This window comes from Physeter macrocephalus, chromosome 16, assembly GCF_002837175.3.
Source record: "Physeter macrocephalus isolate SW-GA chromosome 16, ASM283717v5, whole genome shotgun sequence".
NCBI lineage: Eukaryota > Metazoa > Chordata > Mammalia > Artiodactyla > Physeteridae > Physeter > Physeter macrocephalus.
In genome coordinates this window covers 17,839,398-17,857,790 of record NC_041229.1, presented here as the reverse complement: position 1 = coordinate 17,857,790, position 18,393 = coordinate 17,839,398, and the positions used below count along the sequence as shown (strand labels likewise).

The window sequence follows — 18,393 nt, the reverse complement described above, 5'->3', positions numbered from 1 at the left end:
TGTTGTTTTAGTAGAGACTGAAGTTTGTAGATATTCCTTAAGAAAAAGTGGAGGAGGGGAATGGAAGAAGTCTTAAGGACAAGATGATAGAAGTGTTGGGCCATAGGTGGGAGGATACGCCACAGTAATAAACCAACAGAAGTAAAGGTAAAGGGAATAGTCTGAGGTAGAAAGGTAGGCATGTAAGGAAACTCGGAATTATGTCTCAAAGTAGGAGAATCTGCCAGGGAGGAGGTGTAAGACTTGTGGAAAGCGAGACAAATTTGGATCCACTGTTGGGAGGATAAAAGGATTATTGACCTCTGGGAAGGATGATCCCCTCCTTTGTGACTACCTCAAAAAAATCTCTGCTGTTGCACCCTTCCGATCTAATCATCATGGCTGTTTAAAACCATCTGAATCAAGTAACTGTAAACATTTTACTTTGCGCTAGGCTACAGTAATAGGACTCCCATGCATTTTTATATTAAACTGAAAAGACGTCCCTCTAAAAATAAGACTTCCGTTGCACCAAGGAAGTATTTTAGAGAAGCCTTGTTCACAAGCTCACTGAGGGGCGGAGAAAGGTATTCATTTTAAGCTGAAAGACGGGCTGCGCTAACACCTCCAAGTGCCACCAGACGCTGTTGCAGGACACTTCTTAGGAGGTCGAGTTTAACCGCAGGGCCCGGGTAAGGTGAGAATCTGGCTTGGCGGCTTCGGCTCCGCGCCTCCTGTTCCCTTCCCTCTATAAACCGTGTCGGGCTGCGGCCGCCACCAGGCGCCCGACGGCTCTCGGTCAGGAAGTTCAGCCGCACAGTGGACCGAAGAATAGGTTCTGGAAGAATCTCCTCGGGACTGGTAACGAGGAAGCTGTCTCCAGAGACCATCGCCAACGCTAAGGCCGACGAGCTGAGGTCGCTGTGGGAAGAGCGGTAGGCCACCAGACCTCTTCGATCGCCGGCAGACAGGGACACATAGTTCAGGGCCATCTTCAAACACTGCCCGCAGTATCTGTGTTACGTCCCACGGTCAAGGCAGACTCTTCGCGGCTCCACTGATCAGTCCAGCCGGTCTCGAACACTGAGACCGACTTCATCGGAAGCCATCACCTGAGCGGCTGCAGACGAAAAAGCCACCTTCTCCAAGCCCTCTCCTCCCGAGCATGCGCAGTCCGTCAGCGCACGTCGACGCCTCTGAGAGCCGACGTGATTGACGTTTACGTCTGTGACGCCTGGGAGCGCGAGGACGTAGGGTTTCTGAGAGTGCGCAGTGGCTGCGTCGGCGGCGACCCTTCGGCCTTTTTCGGGAGGGGGCGATGCTGAGATGGGGGCGGCGGCAGCGGAAGCAGATCGTACTCTCTTTGTGGGCAACCTTGAAACGAAAGTGACAGAGGAGCTCCTTTTCGAGCTTTTCCACCAGGTAAGCGGCTGGGATCAGCCTTTCCCTTTCGTTTTCCGGCCCGGGTAGGGCCCGGCCCAATGGCCATCCCCGCTTTCCTGGCGCAAGCGGGACGGTTCGTCCCGGCACCGGACAGGTGGGCGGGCTGGAGGTGGGGGTCGCGCTTAGAAAGGGAGGCGCTCGCTACGTGTCGCTTTATTAGAAGGATCCTGGTTAGTTCAGGCCGAAGTAACGACTAAAGGTGGTGGAGGGTCCTCTATCGGGCATTCACGTGGTAAAGAGTCGGTGGTCTTAAGCGACCTCGTACGCGTGGGTCCTTCGTTGAGCTGTGCTTTTCCTCTTCCTGCTTTTCTCATCTTCCGCTTGTAAATTTTGTTTCAATTTCTTTCTTAGTATCCGTTTTCCACTTAAGTTTCTTACGAAGTTGCAGCAAAGACAGACTCATAAATACTCTGTAGGAGAGCGGCACTGTAGTGTTTATGTATTAAAATCTGTATCAAGATGCGTTAAACCTGTTCCCTCCAGTTCTGTCTTTCAACAACTGGTAATATTTGATTAGTCGATACAAAAGTGAATTTTTAGTCCAAGAAAACTGCTTTCCCTTACTCTTGATAAAGGTTAATTTCCACGCAGTGGGATAATGATGGATGTTGGTCGCCTTGTTAATGTCATAAAGTGCTGTGAAATGTAAATTCAGTCGATGATTGGGTTTCCGGTTGCTTATGGGCTCCCTCCCTCCGAGTAAATTAATCTAATTTTCGGTCATATCTATAGGATCTTTAACCGAGATGGAAATTCGAGTGTATCCATTTTTAAAATTAGAGTCCCTGGTTACATTTTTGAATTTTTTTAAACTTTGTAAAATTTGAGTATTTTCCTGAAACTGCCCTACTGAAATTCTGAAAACTTTTTTTGTCTGTAGGCTGGGCCAGTAATAAAAGTGAAAATTCCAAAAGATAAGGATGGTAAACCAAAGCAGTTTGCGTTTGTGAATTTCAAACATGAAGTATCTGTTCCTTATGCCATGAATCTGCTTAACGGAATCAAACTTTTTGGAAGGCCCATCAAAATTCAGTTTAGATCAGGTAACTATTCACTGATGATGTTTAGGAGAGAGGTTGTTTGCTGCTTTGTTTTTAATTTTGTTATTTAAAGAACCTGTTTTTGGATGAAAATGCTTTAAGCTTTATGAATAGTAAACTTTATATATCCCTGAAAATGGGTAACATTGACAGTATGGATTTTGAAAGCTGTAATTTTAAAATGAGAGTTAAAATTTCAGTTTGGGTTTGTGAAAAGAACATAAACTTTATTATTAAAATGACTGAGTTTGGGTTCACGCTCTAAAAACACAAGGATTATTTCCTGAAAATACTTTTCCTGACTGCTTTGTAATTTACTTTTACAAATTTTGATGCGTGATCATGTAAGGATGAAACTTTCCTTGTAGTCAGTCTTACAATTTAGTGTGGGGATCACAATATTATGGCCAGATTGGGTATTTATACATTGGAAAGTACCTTGTTTGGAACCCTTTGTTTTGGGTATATTTGGTATTAAACACTTAACAATTTTCACTCTGATGAACTGTAAAGCAATTTACTGAAATTTGAGGTTTTCACTTTTTGCCTATGTCTACCTTTTTCGGAGTGATTGGGCTGAGGGATACAAAATTTCAAATTAAGTTTTTTATCAATAAGAATTTCTCAAATTGTTTCATTTTAGGAAGTAGCCATGCCTCACAGGAGGTCAGTTCGTCATATCCCCAGCATCATGTTGGAAGTTCAAGCCCTACTTCCACATCTCCTAGCAGGTAATATTTCTCACCTAGTTTTAAAATCATTTATCAGGATTTTTTTTAGGCAGTGTCCTCAAAATGCATAATGAGTGATTGGTTTCTTTTTTTATGCTCCTACCTCTTTATTCTTCTGCTATATTTGCTGTGTTGGATTATAGTTATATATGTATCTATTTTAAGGGGACTGCAGGCCCATTATATATAGTTCCCTTAAAATAGATACGTACATAACTATATTTATGTTCATTTGTAAAGACATACCCACACCCACATGCATATATATAACTGAGACAAAATTTCTCAAAACATTACTTACCCTTACTATTTGTAGTATCCTCTATTTTCTATTTTATTTTATTAAAAAAAAATCACATTAGTTTTATGACCACTAAATGGTTGTTGCTTGCAGTTTAAAAATAGCTGTTAGTAACAGACTACTGGACTAAGAGTTCATAGAATTGGATTCTAGGTCTGTCTCTACCAATTGTGTAATCTTGAGCTAGTCTATGTCCCTGTTTTTCCATTTGTAAGGAAAAGAAGTTGATTTGAATGATCTCTAAAATACCTCTTAGCTACTGAGGATTAGAAGAGATGCCATATTTATATTTACTAATAATTTTCTTTGGGGAGGCTGATATTTTACCAGGGACAGTTTCTTCCCGGTATGTCCATAGAGCTATTTATCAATTGATGGCTTCATTCAAGAAAGAGTTAACAAATACCTGTCACCTGTCAGGTTCTTCACCAAGTCCTTTGCACCTATGATCTCATTTATTCCTCACAGTAGATTTATGAGGCAAGGATTATTATTATCTCTACCTTATGTATGAAGAAAATGAAGGTTGGAGGTTAACTTGCTCAAGTGTGAACCGCTCATAAGCAGTGGGCTTGTTTTCAAACCCAGGCAGTGTGATTGAGCACACCCACCATGATATGAGTAGAAAGTTTCTAGAAAGTTTTAACAAGGAGAGGTAAGTGAATGAGGACTTGAAAGAGGGCAGTGTACCTAGATCATAATGAATAAAAAATGGAGAGTAGTAGATGATACTGTTGAAGTAGATAGAGGTAGATGATACAGGGTCTTTCTTATAGGCCATAATTAGGATTTGGGAATTTTACCCTAAGAACAGTAGGAAGACGTTGAAACGTTTTCAGTAGGGTAGTAAGAGGAACAGGTTTGTATTTTAATGAGTTAGTTGGTTGTACTGGGAGAGAATGGATTGAAGGGTACAAGGGTGACTAGGAAGCTGTTGGTAGCAAGGTATTGGTGTGTTAGTAGCAAGGAAGCTATGGGAGTGAGGTTGCTGCTTTGGATTAAGGTGGTGCCAAGAGCTGGAGAGAAGTGGTTGGATATGAAAAGAGTTTGGAAGGTGAAATTGTAAGAGAGCAGTAATGTGAAAAGGGTACCCTCTTAGAGTCTTTTCTTGCCAGCTGAAGTTAATTGTGTTTAAATGCTTTTCAGTATAATTGGAATTCGAAGCATCTCTAACCACTTTTATGGACTCTTGAAAGGTATCTTAGGTGGAGGGAAAAAAAAGAGTTTTTAACCCTTCTTAGAAATTCTTGGGGAAAAAAATATACAAGTAAATACTGTAGTTTTAATCAAACACTAGAGTGTACCTGATTTTTATACTCTCTGTAAGTAAAATTATACTTTTTACCCCCTTAGCATACAGATACGTAATCCGATTTAAGAAAACCCCAAATATGGCACTTCCCTGGCGGTCCAGTGGTTAAGACTCCGCACTTCTACTGCAGGGGGCACGGGTTTATTTTTATATATATATATATTTATATACATATATATAAAGAATAAAAGCTCTTTTTTAAAAAAAGTAGCTTTCTTTACAGCATACAAATAAAATCAGTTCTGCTTAAAAAAAAAGAAAACCCAAAATAAAAAGATCTAAACTGTAAGATAAATCAGTTGGTGATTTGATTCCAAAGGCATATTTTAAAATAAAATTAAAACCTTTCTGAGTTTTTCTGTAGAGCAAGTTACCTCTATAGGAAGTGAGGAATAAGGTTTAAGTCCTTAACATTAATATTCTGTTTATGTTACAGAACTCCTTACTCCCCAAAACCTATTATTATTTTTTCTTATCTCAGTAAAGGTCTACCTAATTGCTCAAGCCAAAAATCTAGATTTTTATCTTTTATTTCTTCTGTTTCCCTCACCTGTTATGTCTAATTGATCAAATCCTTTTCATTTTAGTTCTCAGTCTAGGCCTTTGCATTACTGGCCCAGGTATTGACCATTTTTTCCCTATAAATTGACAAAAAAATTTTTTTTCTATAAAGAACTAGTTTCTTCTGCCATTGTAGCACCACACAGATAATACCAAAACAAAAGAGCCTGGCTAAGTTCTAGTAAAACTTTGTTTACACAAACTGAGTTTGGCATACAGGCTGTAGTTTGCCTACCCCTGCACTAGTCCTTCCCTCAGCTGGAGTGTGTTGCCTCCAGGTAATCTTGTTCAGCTCTAACTTCAAATGTGTCCTTTTTAGAAAGGCCATTCCTGACCAGTCAAGCTAAAATAGAACCCCCTATCTCTCTCACCTCAGCTTGCTCTTTAGTCACTTATTACTATGTCTTTATAACCCTGTGAAATTGTCTTGTCTGAATCCTTACCCCAGCTCCATGAGGGCAGATACCTTGTTGGTCTTGTTCATTCCTATCTTTGAAGACTGTGTCTTGCTCAGGATTGGTATATAGTAAACATTTACTGAATGAATGATTATATGTTGGTTTTCTTACTTTTCACAGGTACGAAAGGACAGTGGATAACATGACTCCATCAACACCAGTAATTCAAAGATCTTTTTCTTCTTCAGAAAATTTTCAGAGACAAGCAGTGGTAAGCTGATTTTTCAACTCAAGTTGCTAAAAAACTCTTACTTAGTTAAAACATTCATTCTTAATTCTTAAGTTCATTTCTTAAATTTTAGTTAGACTAGCATGATCTTTGTAGATGACTCATTTTAGTTTTTCCTGGGCTGAAATATATATTTAAAAGATTGAAGATAAAAAGAAGAACTGCTTGTCACATTTGTATTTTTCTTTAACCATTGTTGGTGTGATGTGTGTGTGTGTGTTGCAAATATTGGATACTCATTCTCTGATGTTCTTGCAACCTGTGCCGAGTAACTTCTTATCATGTACTGTCTTTAATACTTAATACGTTAACATACTACAGTCTTCTAGACCACCTCCCTTGTGAACATGCCATTTTCTTCTGTAATAATATCACCAATGATCAAATCTTAGGTAGCTTTTGCTGTTGCATCTTTGTCTTTGATCAGTCTCCAGATCCTTCATTTTTTTCTTTTTCTTACATTTGTTTCTTCCTTTTTATTTTCTTTGCCCAAATCACAACCTTGAATTGTGGTCCCTAGGCTTTTGTATTGCACAGGTCTGCAGAATAAAAATATAAGTGAAATAAAATAAAATTGAGAAATCAATATAAAGAGATATCAACTTTTATAAACATATTATATATTTTTCTTATTTTGCTGTAGACCATTAAAAAAGAATCATCATTGGCTAATGTCTGTCCACAGGCAGAATTTGGGAACCACTCGTCTAGTCACTTAGTACTTGTATCTATTTTCTTCTCACTAGTCCATCTCACACACCATTTCAAAATTACTATTATAACTCTGTTTTGCTTATCTTCCTGGTGATTTTTTTAATATAAATTTATTATTTTATTTATGTGTTTTTTGCTGCATTGGGTCTTCGTTGCTGCCTGCGGGCTTTCTCTAGTTGTGGCTAGCGGGCTTCTCATTGCAGTGGCTTCTCTTTTTGCGGAGCATGGGCTCTAGAGTGAAGGCTCAGTAGTTATGGCAGCGCATGGGCTCATTTGCTCCACAGCATGTGGGATCTTCCCGGACCAGGGCTCGAACCCGTGTCTGCTACATTGGCAGGCGGATTCTTAACCGCTGTGCCACCGGGGAAGCCCTAGCCTTGTGTTTTTGCTCCCATTATCTGATTCCAATAAACCTTTCTAGCCTTGCCGTCCATTAGTCATGGCTCATGAGATCTATAACCTGTCTTAGCCAGAATTACTTGCTATTCTATGAACCTGTTCTGTGTTTCCCTGTTATTTTTGTTTGTACAGTCTTCTTTCCTTGACATACCTCCCCCTTAAAATATTTTCCTTAAAAAACTCCATCCAGGGAACTCCCTGGTGGTCCAATAGTTAGGACTACACGCTTTCACTGCCAAGGGTGTGAGTTCGATCCCTGGTTGGGGAACTAAGATCCTGTAAGCCGTGCGGCATGGCCAAAAGAAAAAATTCCATCCATACTTTTAATACTCAGATCATATGTCGCCTTCATTAAATCCTTCCTAAAGGTACTGAGCTTTTGCTTTTAATGTGTTCATCATACAGTGATTTACATTATAGTCATTTTGTATTACTTCTTCCCTTCTAAATTGTATTCTGGAGGACAAAGAGTAGTAGTTATGTACAGATATCTTGTAGGTATACATTGGAATGAACGAAGCTATTGTACTATTTTAGTTGTGTTTACCTTAAGATTCAGCTAGGCAAGAATGATTTTGCTTTTCCATTATTGTGTTCGTTTAACCATGGCTTGATATCTAATGCCTTTGCTATCTAGAAATATTTATGGTTAACACATTTCCTTCTTTTTCTCTTCACTCAGATGAACAGTGTTTTGAGACAGATGTCATATGGAGGGAAATTTGGTTCTCCACATCTGGATCAGTCAGGATTTTCCCCATCAGTTCAGTCACATAATCACACTTTTAACCAGTCTTCAACCTCCCAGTGGCGCCAAGATACACCATTATCACAGCGAAAAGCCAGACAGAATTCTCATCCCTACGTAGTGGATAGACATTATAGCCGTGAACAGCGTTACACTGATCATGGGTCCGACCATCATTACAGAGGAAGCAGAGATGATTTCTTCTATGAAGAGAGAAATCACGATGGCTGGAGCCATGACTATGATAACAGAAGAGACAGTGGTAGAGATGGAAAATGGCGCTCATCTCGACACTAACAAGTGTTAAAAGGATGTTTTCATAGGGTCATTGTAGGCCCTTTTTGTTAAGTTGTTTCTGGGAATGTTTTCTTAAAAGAAGTCTATAGAGCAGCTTTACAAGTTGCCACATTTCTTTATAAAATTTTTAAAACCTAATTGCAATCCAATACAGAAATGAGAATTGTGGTTCTAGTTTTATTACATTAATAACCTTTCACCTCAGGGTTTTAAGAAGAGGAAAGGGTTTTATGCTAAAGGAAGTGCCACAATTCCTAATCATTTTAGACAATTGAGGAAGGGATGTATAATATGGATTAGTTGTATTATGAAGTAAATATTTTAATTATTTGTTATCTTTTTGTATTGCAAGAAATTTCTTGTTAGGGAGTCAGATTTTTGGTGTATATAATGGAAAACATTCAAGTTGATAGTCTGAAATGACTCAGTATTTTGTTACTAAATGAGAAAATGTAAATTCATTGATTCATTTTACTAACATTTGAGAAAACCTTTTGTTCAAGTTTGAGGATAAATCATATTATTTAACTTCTTAGAGAACTTAAGTGTAAGTTCTGTGACATGATCTTGAGTTTTACTCTAAGTGAGCATACCAGTATACATCTACACATGCTATTTCATTATAAAATTTTAGAATTTGCTCATTAAACCATGTTTGATGTATGACTGAAGTCACTCAGGAAGTTAAATATCTCAATGTATTTTTTTTACAGTAAAAATACAGTGTTAATGTAAATCTTTTTATGGAAGAACAAAAATGTAAATGCATAGTCAGATAAAATAGTAAAATGTTTTACTGAAAGTATTCTTTTTTGGGAAAAAAGGTTCACGAAACCTTTAAGTGCTGCCTCTATCACTCAAATTTCTAAAATTTTAACATTTTCAAAGTGCAAGGACACATTTTATTATGGAGATTGTACAGGGTTTTTTTGGTTTTGTTTGAACATTTGAAAGAATTTAGTCTAAAACACTGATTTAAAATTTTTAAAATCTTGTTTAACAAAACTTTTATGTATCAATATGCCGTTTCCCTTTCATGGTAGAACTTGTTTATAAAAATTCATTCCTTGAAAATTTTGTCCTTTTTAATATTAACTACAACATTTGTACTATGTTGCTTTTTAATATATTGAAAACAAAAAGGAGGGGTGTGTCCTTTTTTTGACCTCACTAACATTGTACACAGAAAGCTAGCAGCATACTTTTATTCAGTGATTGCATGGTGTTAGAGTATCCTGAAATATACCTTTTGAACATAACAAGCGTATTTTAGACTCAGATTTTCAGTAACACATGGTTTATGTTTCTGAGCACTGTAAACTGGTTACTCTCCCTAGTCTCAAGGAGTTTGTGCGTTTGGTTTTCTCTGTTTCTAAATGCATGCAGCTTTTCTGAGTCCAGGTAAATGGAGCTAGCTATCCAATTACTCAGCACAGAGTGCTAAAATCAAGTTTCTGTTTGCTTAAGCAGTTTCATAGTAGAAGGATTTGTTTCCAATGAGCCTGTTATTTTCAGGTGTCTTACCTATATGAAAATTTACTCAGTAGCATTTGTAGATATTAACAAAGATTAATACTGCTTTATTGCAATTTATCTGTGGCTCAGGTCTGTTCCTATTGATTTACAGGTGACCCTGGTCCAGAATAATTTTTTTCTTTTTTAATGGTTTTTGGGAGACCCCTTGTGAGGCTCCAGTGAATCTTTTTCACTTCACCCTCATCCAGTTGAAAGTAACCAAACTAAATATATGTACTGTGTAAAGAGAACAAGACAGCCACAAAGAATTGAATATAGCTGGTGAGACAATTCACCAAGGTATTGAGAGCTGCAGGAGTAGAAAGGAAGAGATTGTTTTTATGGAAAGCAGTTTCTCCCAGAGTGTGTTCCATGAAACAGTACTCTCATGAGGAGTTCTGCAAAAATAACAGGGTTCTGTAGTCAAATGTATGGTAAACATTGTGTACTAACACTGTGACTTTCTCTTAATGAGAAAGAACAGTGCCGTAAAGCTGACAAGTGCTGCAGTAATGTTTATACCTAACAGTATTTTTTGAACTTACTTGACCCTTACTTTACCCTTTTATATATAATACATTAAGATCCCCCCAAAGAATCTCTGACTCCACCCTTCTCCATCCAGTCAATCAGAAAATTTTATACCACTTTCTGATTATGTTGTGTAGGCCCATCTTATCTGTCTCCACTGCCACCATCCTAGAATGGGCAATCATCATCACAACCGGGTTATTCCAACAGCACCCTAATGTTTACGTACTAATTTATGTATTCCTATAGTATTCCCTGTATTTCTCTTACAGCCTTTTTATTGTATTAAAATTTTATTTGTATCTCTCTAGGTGTCTCCATGAAGTCCAGGACCTCATCTTTTTCACCACTGAATTCCTAGTATTCAGTGCCTGACATATATATAATACATGGTAAATTTTTGATGAATAAATGAAGGAACGTTTGTCAAATAATTTAATGAAAAAAGGAGGCTTCAACACCGAAAACTTCTTTGGTATAGATTTCCGAACCCTGAACCATCATTACATCCTATTATAAAAATTGTATCACATCATACTGTGCCTTTAATACACTCTAGAATTCTACTTGTTTTTCAAATTTTTAAGAAGTTATTGGATCTGTATTCATTAGGTTTTCTTAAAATAATTGTTTACTCTAGTTGGGTTTTGGAATTGTGGTTCTGTTAGTTTTGTAGAATTAATTTATATCTTTTTTTGTTTTGTTTTTGTTGGTTACAAAGGCGTTTAGTCTATTCTCATGGTTCACATTTCCCAGTGCGGCTCCTCTTACAGTAGTTAATGCGCAATCTCACTTATGGGCCCGGGGAGGAGGGGCTGGGCCCAGGGCAGGGAGGGTGTTGGCCCTCCCCACGGACGGGGCAGGTGGTTTGTGCTGCGTGAAAGAGACGTGAGTGAATGGGCGGCCGGGGGAGGTGGAGGGGGGCCCCCAGAGTCTTTTTTGCGTTGGTCGGTGATTCTGCATTCATGTTCCTTCCTGGCTGCCCGGGGGTGGGGGTCCATGCAGCTCAGGGCAGGGCAGGGCCAGGGGAAGGGAAAGCTGGAAAAGCAGCAGGCCGCCCAAGAGCGGGGAGGGCAGGGCGGGAGGGCGCAGGGGTGGCTCCTGGGGTAAGGCACAACCCTGTCTGGGCCCGGGGCGCACCCTCCTGCGCCGGAGCTATGGCCCCCGCGGCCTCCGCTTAAGCAGCAGCGGCAGCCGCGGTGGCCGTTCATTCTGGGCCAGCTGAATTTATAACTTGATTAAAAATCAACATTTCCTCTGTCTTTCCAAATTATTGGATATAGAGTTGTACCTAGTATTTCTCATAATTTTTGTAAACCTCTCTCTCGAGTTATAGTCCAGTTATAGTCCAGTTTTAGTTTAGTTTAGTTTAGTTTTACCTTCCCTCGCACACCCTGTTCAAGCTTGCTAGAGACTGTGCTGTTGTACTCTTTACATTTATGTGTGTGTGTGTGTGTGTGTGTGTGTGTGTGTGTATGCACATACCCCACACAGAATTGTTTTTGTTCTTTGGGGTTTTTTTGTTGTTACTGTTGGTATTAAAACATAGATTTTCTTTTAAGAAGATTTAAATAAGAAAAAAATCTTAACATATTTTTCCAAAGTTACCATTTCTGGAGCTCTTCATCCTTTTGTGTAGCTCCATTTATCCATTTGGTATTCGCCTGCTTGAAGAACCTGTTTTGATAGTTCTTATAGTGCAGTCTTGCTGGTGATGAACTCTTTTAGCTTGTCTATGTCTGAAAAAGCCTCTTTCACATTTGTTTTTGAAATATAATTTGTCTGGGTATAGAATTCTAAGTTGACAGTTTTTTCTTTTCGCCTTTCAATACAGGCATACCTTGGAGATATTGTGGGTTCGGTTCCAGGCTACCACTAGAAACAATATCACAGTAAGTGAGTGACAAATTTTTTGGTTTCCCAGTGCATACATAAGTTATGTTTATATTATACTGTATTCTATTGTGTACAATAGCATTATATCTAAAAAAAAACCCAGTGTACATACCTTAATTTAAAAATCCTTTATTGCTAAAAAATGCTAATCATCTGAGCCTTCAGCGATTTATAATCTTTTTGCAGGTGGAGGGTCTTGCTTCGATGCTGATGGCTGCTGACTGATCAGAGTGGTGGTTGCTGAAGGTTGGAATGGCTGTGACAGTTTCTAAAAATAAGACAACAATGAAGTTTTGCTGCACTGATTGACTCTTCCTTTCACGAATGATTTTTCTGCAGCGTGCAATGCTGTTTGATAGCATTTTTACCCACGGTGGAATTTCTTTCAGAATTGGAGCCAATCCTTTGAAACCCTGCTCCTGCTTTATCAAATAATTGTATGTAATATTCTAAATCCTTTGTTGTCATTTCAGCAATCTTCACAGCATCTTCACCTGGAGTAGATTCCATCTCAAGAAACAACTTTCTTTGCACATCCATAAGAAGCAACTCCTGATCTGTGGAAGTTTTATCATGAGATTACAGCAATTTCGTCACATCTTCAGGCTCCACTTCTAATTCTATTTCTCTTCCTATTTCCACCACATCTGCAGTTACTTCCTTCAGTGAAGTCTTGAAACCCTCATTCATTCAGGTTGGAATCAGCTTCTTCCAAACTCCTGTTAATGTTGATATTTTGACCTCTTCCTCTGAATCATGAATGTTCTTAATGGCATCTAGAATGATGAAGCTTTCCCAGGTTTTCAGTTTACTTTGCCCAGATCCATCTGAGGAATCACGGTGTCTATGGCAGCTATAACCTTATGAAATGTATTTCTTTTTTGTTTGTTTTTGGTTTTGTTTTTTTGGCCGTGCCCCACGGCATGCGGGATCTTAGTTCCCCCACCAGGGATCGAAGTGGTGCCCCCTGCAGTGGAAGCATGGAGTCTTAACCACTGGACCGCCAGGGAAGTCCTAAAATGTATTTCTTAAATAATAAGACTTGAAAGTCGTAATTACTCCTTGATCCACGGGCTGCAGAATGGATATTGTGTTAAATGGCTGTTGTGTTAGCAGGCATGAAAACAACATTAATCTTGTCCATCTCCATCAGAGCTCTTGGGTGACCAGTTGCATTGTCAATGAGCAGTAACATTTTGAAAGAAATCTTTTTTTTCCTGAACAGTAGGTCTCAACAGTGGGCTTAAAATATTCAGTAAGCCGTGTTGTAAATAGGTGAGCTGTCATCCAGGCTTTGTTGTTTCACTTATAGAGCACAGGCAGAGTAGATTTTGCATAATTCTTAAGGCCCTTAGGATTTTCAGAATGGTGAATAAGCATTGGCTTCAATTTCAGGTCACCAGGCATTGACATCTCTCTAGTTATGAAAGCCCTAGATGGCATCTTCTTCCAATATAAGGCTGTTTCGTCTACATTGAAAATCTGTTGTTTCATGTAGACACCTTTATTAATTAACTTAGCTAGATCCTCTGGATAAATTGCTGTAGATTCCACATCAGCACTTGCTGCTTCACCTTGTAATTTTATATTATGGAGACGGCTTCTTTCCTTAAACCTCGTGAACCAACCTCTACTGGCTTCAGACTTTTCTTCTGTAGCTTCCTCACCTCTCTCAGCCTTCTTAGAATTGAAGAGAGTTAGCGCCTTGCTCTGGATTAGGCTTTGACTTAAGGGAATGTTGTGGCTGGTTTGAATCTTCTATCCAGACCACTAAAACTTTCTCCATATCAGCAATAAGGCTGTTTTGCTTTCTTGTTATTCATGTTTTCATGATGGAGGAGCACTTTTAATTTCCTTCAAGAACTTTTCCTTTGTATTCACAACTTGTTTCACTGTTTGGCGCAAGAGGCCTTGCTTTCAGCCTATCTCAGCTTTAGACATGCCTTCCTCACTAAGCTTAATCATTTCTAGCTTTTGATTTAAAGCGAGAGATGTTTGACTCTTCCTTTCACTTGAACACTTAGAGGCCATTGTAGGGTTATAAATTGACCTAATTTCAATATTGTTATGTCTTGGGGAATAGGGAAGCCTGAGGGGGGAGAGAGAGAGAGGTTAGGGTACATTTGGAATACACACACTTATCGGTTAAGTTTGCCATTTTATATAGGCACAATTTGTGGCACCCCCAAACAATGACAATAGTAAGATCAAAGATCGGTAATTACAGGTCATGATAACAAATATAATAATAATTTAAAAGTTTGAAATATTGCGAGAATTACCAAAATTTGACACAGAGTCTTATGAAGTGAGCAACTGTTGGAAAAATGGTGCCAATAGACTTGCTTGACACAGGGTTGCCAAAAACCTTCTGTTTGTAAAAAAAAAAAAAAAAAAAAAGCAATATCTGTAAAAGGCAATAAAGTGAAGTGCAATAAAATGAAATATGCCTATATTTTTAAAATGTCCTCTTGCATTTTTTCCTGTAAGAAATCTGCTGTCATATATGAAAGAGGGAGTCTTTCATAAGGGACTACTATGAACAACTGCATGCCAACAAATTAGATAACTTAGATGATGGGACAAGTTTTTAGAAAGATGCAAACTACTGAAACTGACTCAAGAGGAAATAGAAAATCTGAATAAACATAACAAAGAAATTGAATTAGTACTCAAAAACTACCCAAAAAAGAAAACCCAGACCCAGCTGGCTTCACTGATAAATTCTACCAAATATTTAATAAAGAATACCAATTTTTCTCAAACTCTTCCAAAAAATAGAAGAATAGGAAACACTTCACAACTCATTCTATGAAGCCAGTATTACTCTCATCATGAGAACCAGAAAAACATATAATAAGAAAATCAAACCACAGAGCAATATATCTTATAAATATAGACACAAAAATCCTTAATAAAATAGCAAACAAAACAACCAGAGGTATATAAATGGATTATATAACATGGCCTAGAAGGATTTATCTTAGCAATGTAAGATTGGATTAGCATCCTAAAATCAATTAATATAGCACAACCTATCAACAGAATAAAAGGTTAATAAAACCCTCAGAATCATCTCAGTAGACACAAAAAAAACATTTAATGAAATTCAGCACACTTCATGATAGAACAGTTAAGGTAATAATGAAAAGGAACTTTCTCAAACTGATAAATGTCATCTATAAAATAAAAAAGGATTTGCCTATTCTGGACATCTAAGATTCATATTTGTACTTTTGTGTCTGGCTTCTCACATTTATCATGTTTTCAAGATTCATCCATGTTGTAGCATGTGACAGCATTTCAATTCTTTTTATGGCCAAATGTTATTCCATTGTATTGATATACACTAGATCTTCATTACTTGTGGCTTTCTTATTTATGAATTCCCCTACTCACTGAATTTTATTTGTAACCCCAAAATCAAAAGGCTGGTGGTGCTTTTGGAGTCATTTGTGAACATGCACACATTATGTATACATAATGTGTCAATTTTCTCTAGCTGGTTTTGAGCCATTTGATTATAATGTGCCTTAATGTAGTTTTTTTTTTCATGTTTCTTTTGCTTTGGGGTTCATTGAGCTGCATAGATCTGTGGGTTTACAGTTTTCATTAAATTTGGAAAAGTTTTGGCTATTATTAAAAAAAATTTTTTTTGGTCCCCATTTTTTTCTTCTTTTGAAACTCTAATTAGGCTGGTTGATATAGTCCCATAGCTCACTGATATGCTGCTTCTTTTTTAGATTATTTTTTCTCTGTGTGTTTCATTTTGGATAGTTTCTATTGCTATGTCTTCAAGTCCACTAATCTTTTTTTCTGCAGTGTCTAATCAGCAATTAGTTCCAATATAATCTTCATCTTAGACATTGTAGTTTTTCTCTCTAGAAGTTTGATTTGGATCTCTATTTTTCTCATTTTTTTTGGTAAGCTTTATTGAGGTACAATTGATAAAACTATAAGATATTTAAAATGTACAATATGATTATACACACACACACACACATTGTGAAAGGATTCCCCCCATGGAGTTAGTTAACACATGATTTGGATCTTTTTTTTTTTTTAATATCTTCACTACCTTTACTTAAAATTTTCAACATATGGAATAAAGTTATAGCAATTTTTAATATTCTTGTCTGCTAATTCTAATATCTTTTGATTCACTCTCTCCTTACTGGATGTATTTTCCTGCTTCTTTGCTTGCCTTGTAATTTTGATTGCATGCTAGGCCTTGGTGAAATTTACCATATTGCATGCTTGATATTTCGTATTTCTATAAATATTCTTGAGTTTTATTCTGGGACACAGTTGCTTGTTAACAGTTGCATCACTTCAGGACTTGCTTTTAAGATTTGTTAGGCAGGATTTGAGAAATATTATGTCTAGGGTTAATTCACCCCATTACTGAGGCAAGACACTTTTTAATGCTCTACTAGGTACCTCATGAATTATGAAGTTTTTCAGTCTGGCCAGTGATAGCAGATACCATTCCTGGTCTTATGTGAGTGTTGGGTAGTATTACTTATAATTCTGTGGGACAATTCTTTCCCCAGGCTTGGGTACTTTCTTCAAACCTGTATGCTGATCAGTACTCTCATGAATACTGGAGGAAACTTTCTGCAGATCTCTAGTTTTCTCTTAGTACAACTTAATCCTCTTCAGTACTGTGTAATGGACATTCTAGTGACCTTAGTTTCCCTGAACACTCAGCTTTACCTCCTCAACTTGGAGTTTGCCAAGCTCTGCCTGTCTGCCCCCCTACCACACTGCAGCCTGAAAATTTTCTCAAGGCAACAAGCTGCAGCCATCATAGAGCTCACCGCACTGGTCTCCTGTTTCTCAGGGATCACTGTCCTTTGTACCTGATGTCCATTGTTTTTGTTTGTGTATTGATTGTTTCAGGCAGAAAGGTAATTCTAATCTTTGTTACTCCCTCTTGACTGGAAATGTAAGTTAATCCATGGGATTTGATATATAGTGCACTGACCATTCTTCATTTTAAATTATCTGTATTTTTATGTTTGATTTTTTTTTCCCCTCTAACTTAAATTACTTAGATTCTATTTAGTTATTTCTAAATGACTTTTTTCTCCATACTTCTATTGTGACCTCTAATTTTATAGCCTTGTGAACAGAAAATGTGGCCTGTGTGTTAAAAACTTGTAGAGAAACAAACCAGTTCATTAGCTGGATGATCACAGGATTTTTCTAGGTTGCCTGGCAGTGAGCTAGCAGGACTGAACTCACAGCCCAGGTACAGCTCTCCAGGGGCTGCTGAGAGAATCTGAAACCACATCCATCATTCTTGCCTGACCCGCCTGCCTGTGAGTTTCATCCTGCTCAAAGTGATGCCTGCTTGATGTTTCTTTTCCCAACTCTCATTATGGTTCCATAGATGTTTGAAAAACACTTGTGAAGTATTCAAGTTTTCTAGAATTCACATCCTTTTTTTTTCTTTTTTTTACAGTTGTCTTGCACACACTTAATCTGACAGCAAATTTTTATAATCATATATCCTTACTGGATCTTTTCAAAGTATTCAACTTAGTTTTCTAGAAACAACTACTATTTTTCACATTTTTTTTTTTTTTCGGTATGCGGGCCTCTCACTGTTGTGGCCTCTCCCGTTGCGGAGCACAGGCTCCGGACACGCAGGCTCAGCGGCCATGGCTCACAGGCCCAGCCGCTCCGCTGCATGTGGGATCTTCCCGGACCGGGGCACGAACCCGCGTCCCCCGCATCGGCAGGCGGGCTCTCAACCACTGCGCCACCAGGGAAGCCCTCACATTCATGTTTTATTGGTGTATATAATGTTTAGATTAAGAACATATATTAATAAGAACTAGCATAGGACTTCCCTGGTGGTGCAATGGTTAATAATCCGCCTGCCAATGCAGGGGACATGGGTTCGAGCCCCGGCCCGGGAAGATCCCCCATGCCATGGAGCAACTAAGCCCGTGTGCCACAACTACTGAGCCTGAGCTCTAGAGCCCACGAGCCACAACTACTGAGCCTGCAAGCCACAACTACTGAAGCCCGTGCACCTAGAGCCCATGCTCCACAACAAGAGAAGCTACTGCAATGAGGAGCCTGCCACTGCAAGGAAGAATAGCCCGTGCTCACCGCAACCAGAGAAAGCCCACGCACAGCAACGAAGACCCAACGCAGCCAAAAAAAAAGAAAAAAAAAACTAGCATAAGCAGGATTGGAACAACTCAACAAATTGGAACAACTCAATG

General features: G+C 38.4%; 2 protein-coding genes across 2 annotated transcripts; one reads left to right on the top strand and one right to left on the bottom strand.

Annotated features, from left to right (window-relative positions):
- Positions 1–519: 519 nt before the first annotated feature.
- Positions 520–1,222, bottom strand: C16H11orf71 (chromosome 16 C11orf71 homolog). The gene has a single exon (XM_007106623.2). The coding sequence runs from the start codon at positions 969–971 to the stop codon at positions 576–578; it is 396 nt and encodes a 131-aa protein (XP_007106685.1). The 5' UTR covers positions 972–1,222; the 3' UTR covers positions 520–575.
- Positions 1,223–1,270: 48 nt separating this feature from the next.
- RBM7 (RNA binding motif protein 7) lies at positions 1,271–9,354 on the top strand. Its single transcript, XM_024131337.2, has 5 exons — positions 1,271–1,401; positions 2,303–2,465; positions 3,106–3,193; positions 5,946–6,036; positions 7,850–9,354. The coding sequence occupies exons 1-5, from the start codon at positions 1,306–1,308 to the stop codon at positions 8,210–8,212; spliced, it is 801 nt and encodes a 266-aa protein (XP_023987105.1). The 5' UTR covers positions 1,271–1,305; the 3' UTR covers positions 8,213–9,354.
- Positions 9,355–18,393: the final 9,039 nt, after the last annotated feature.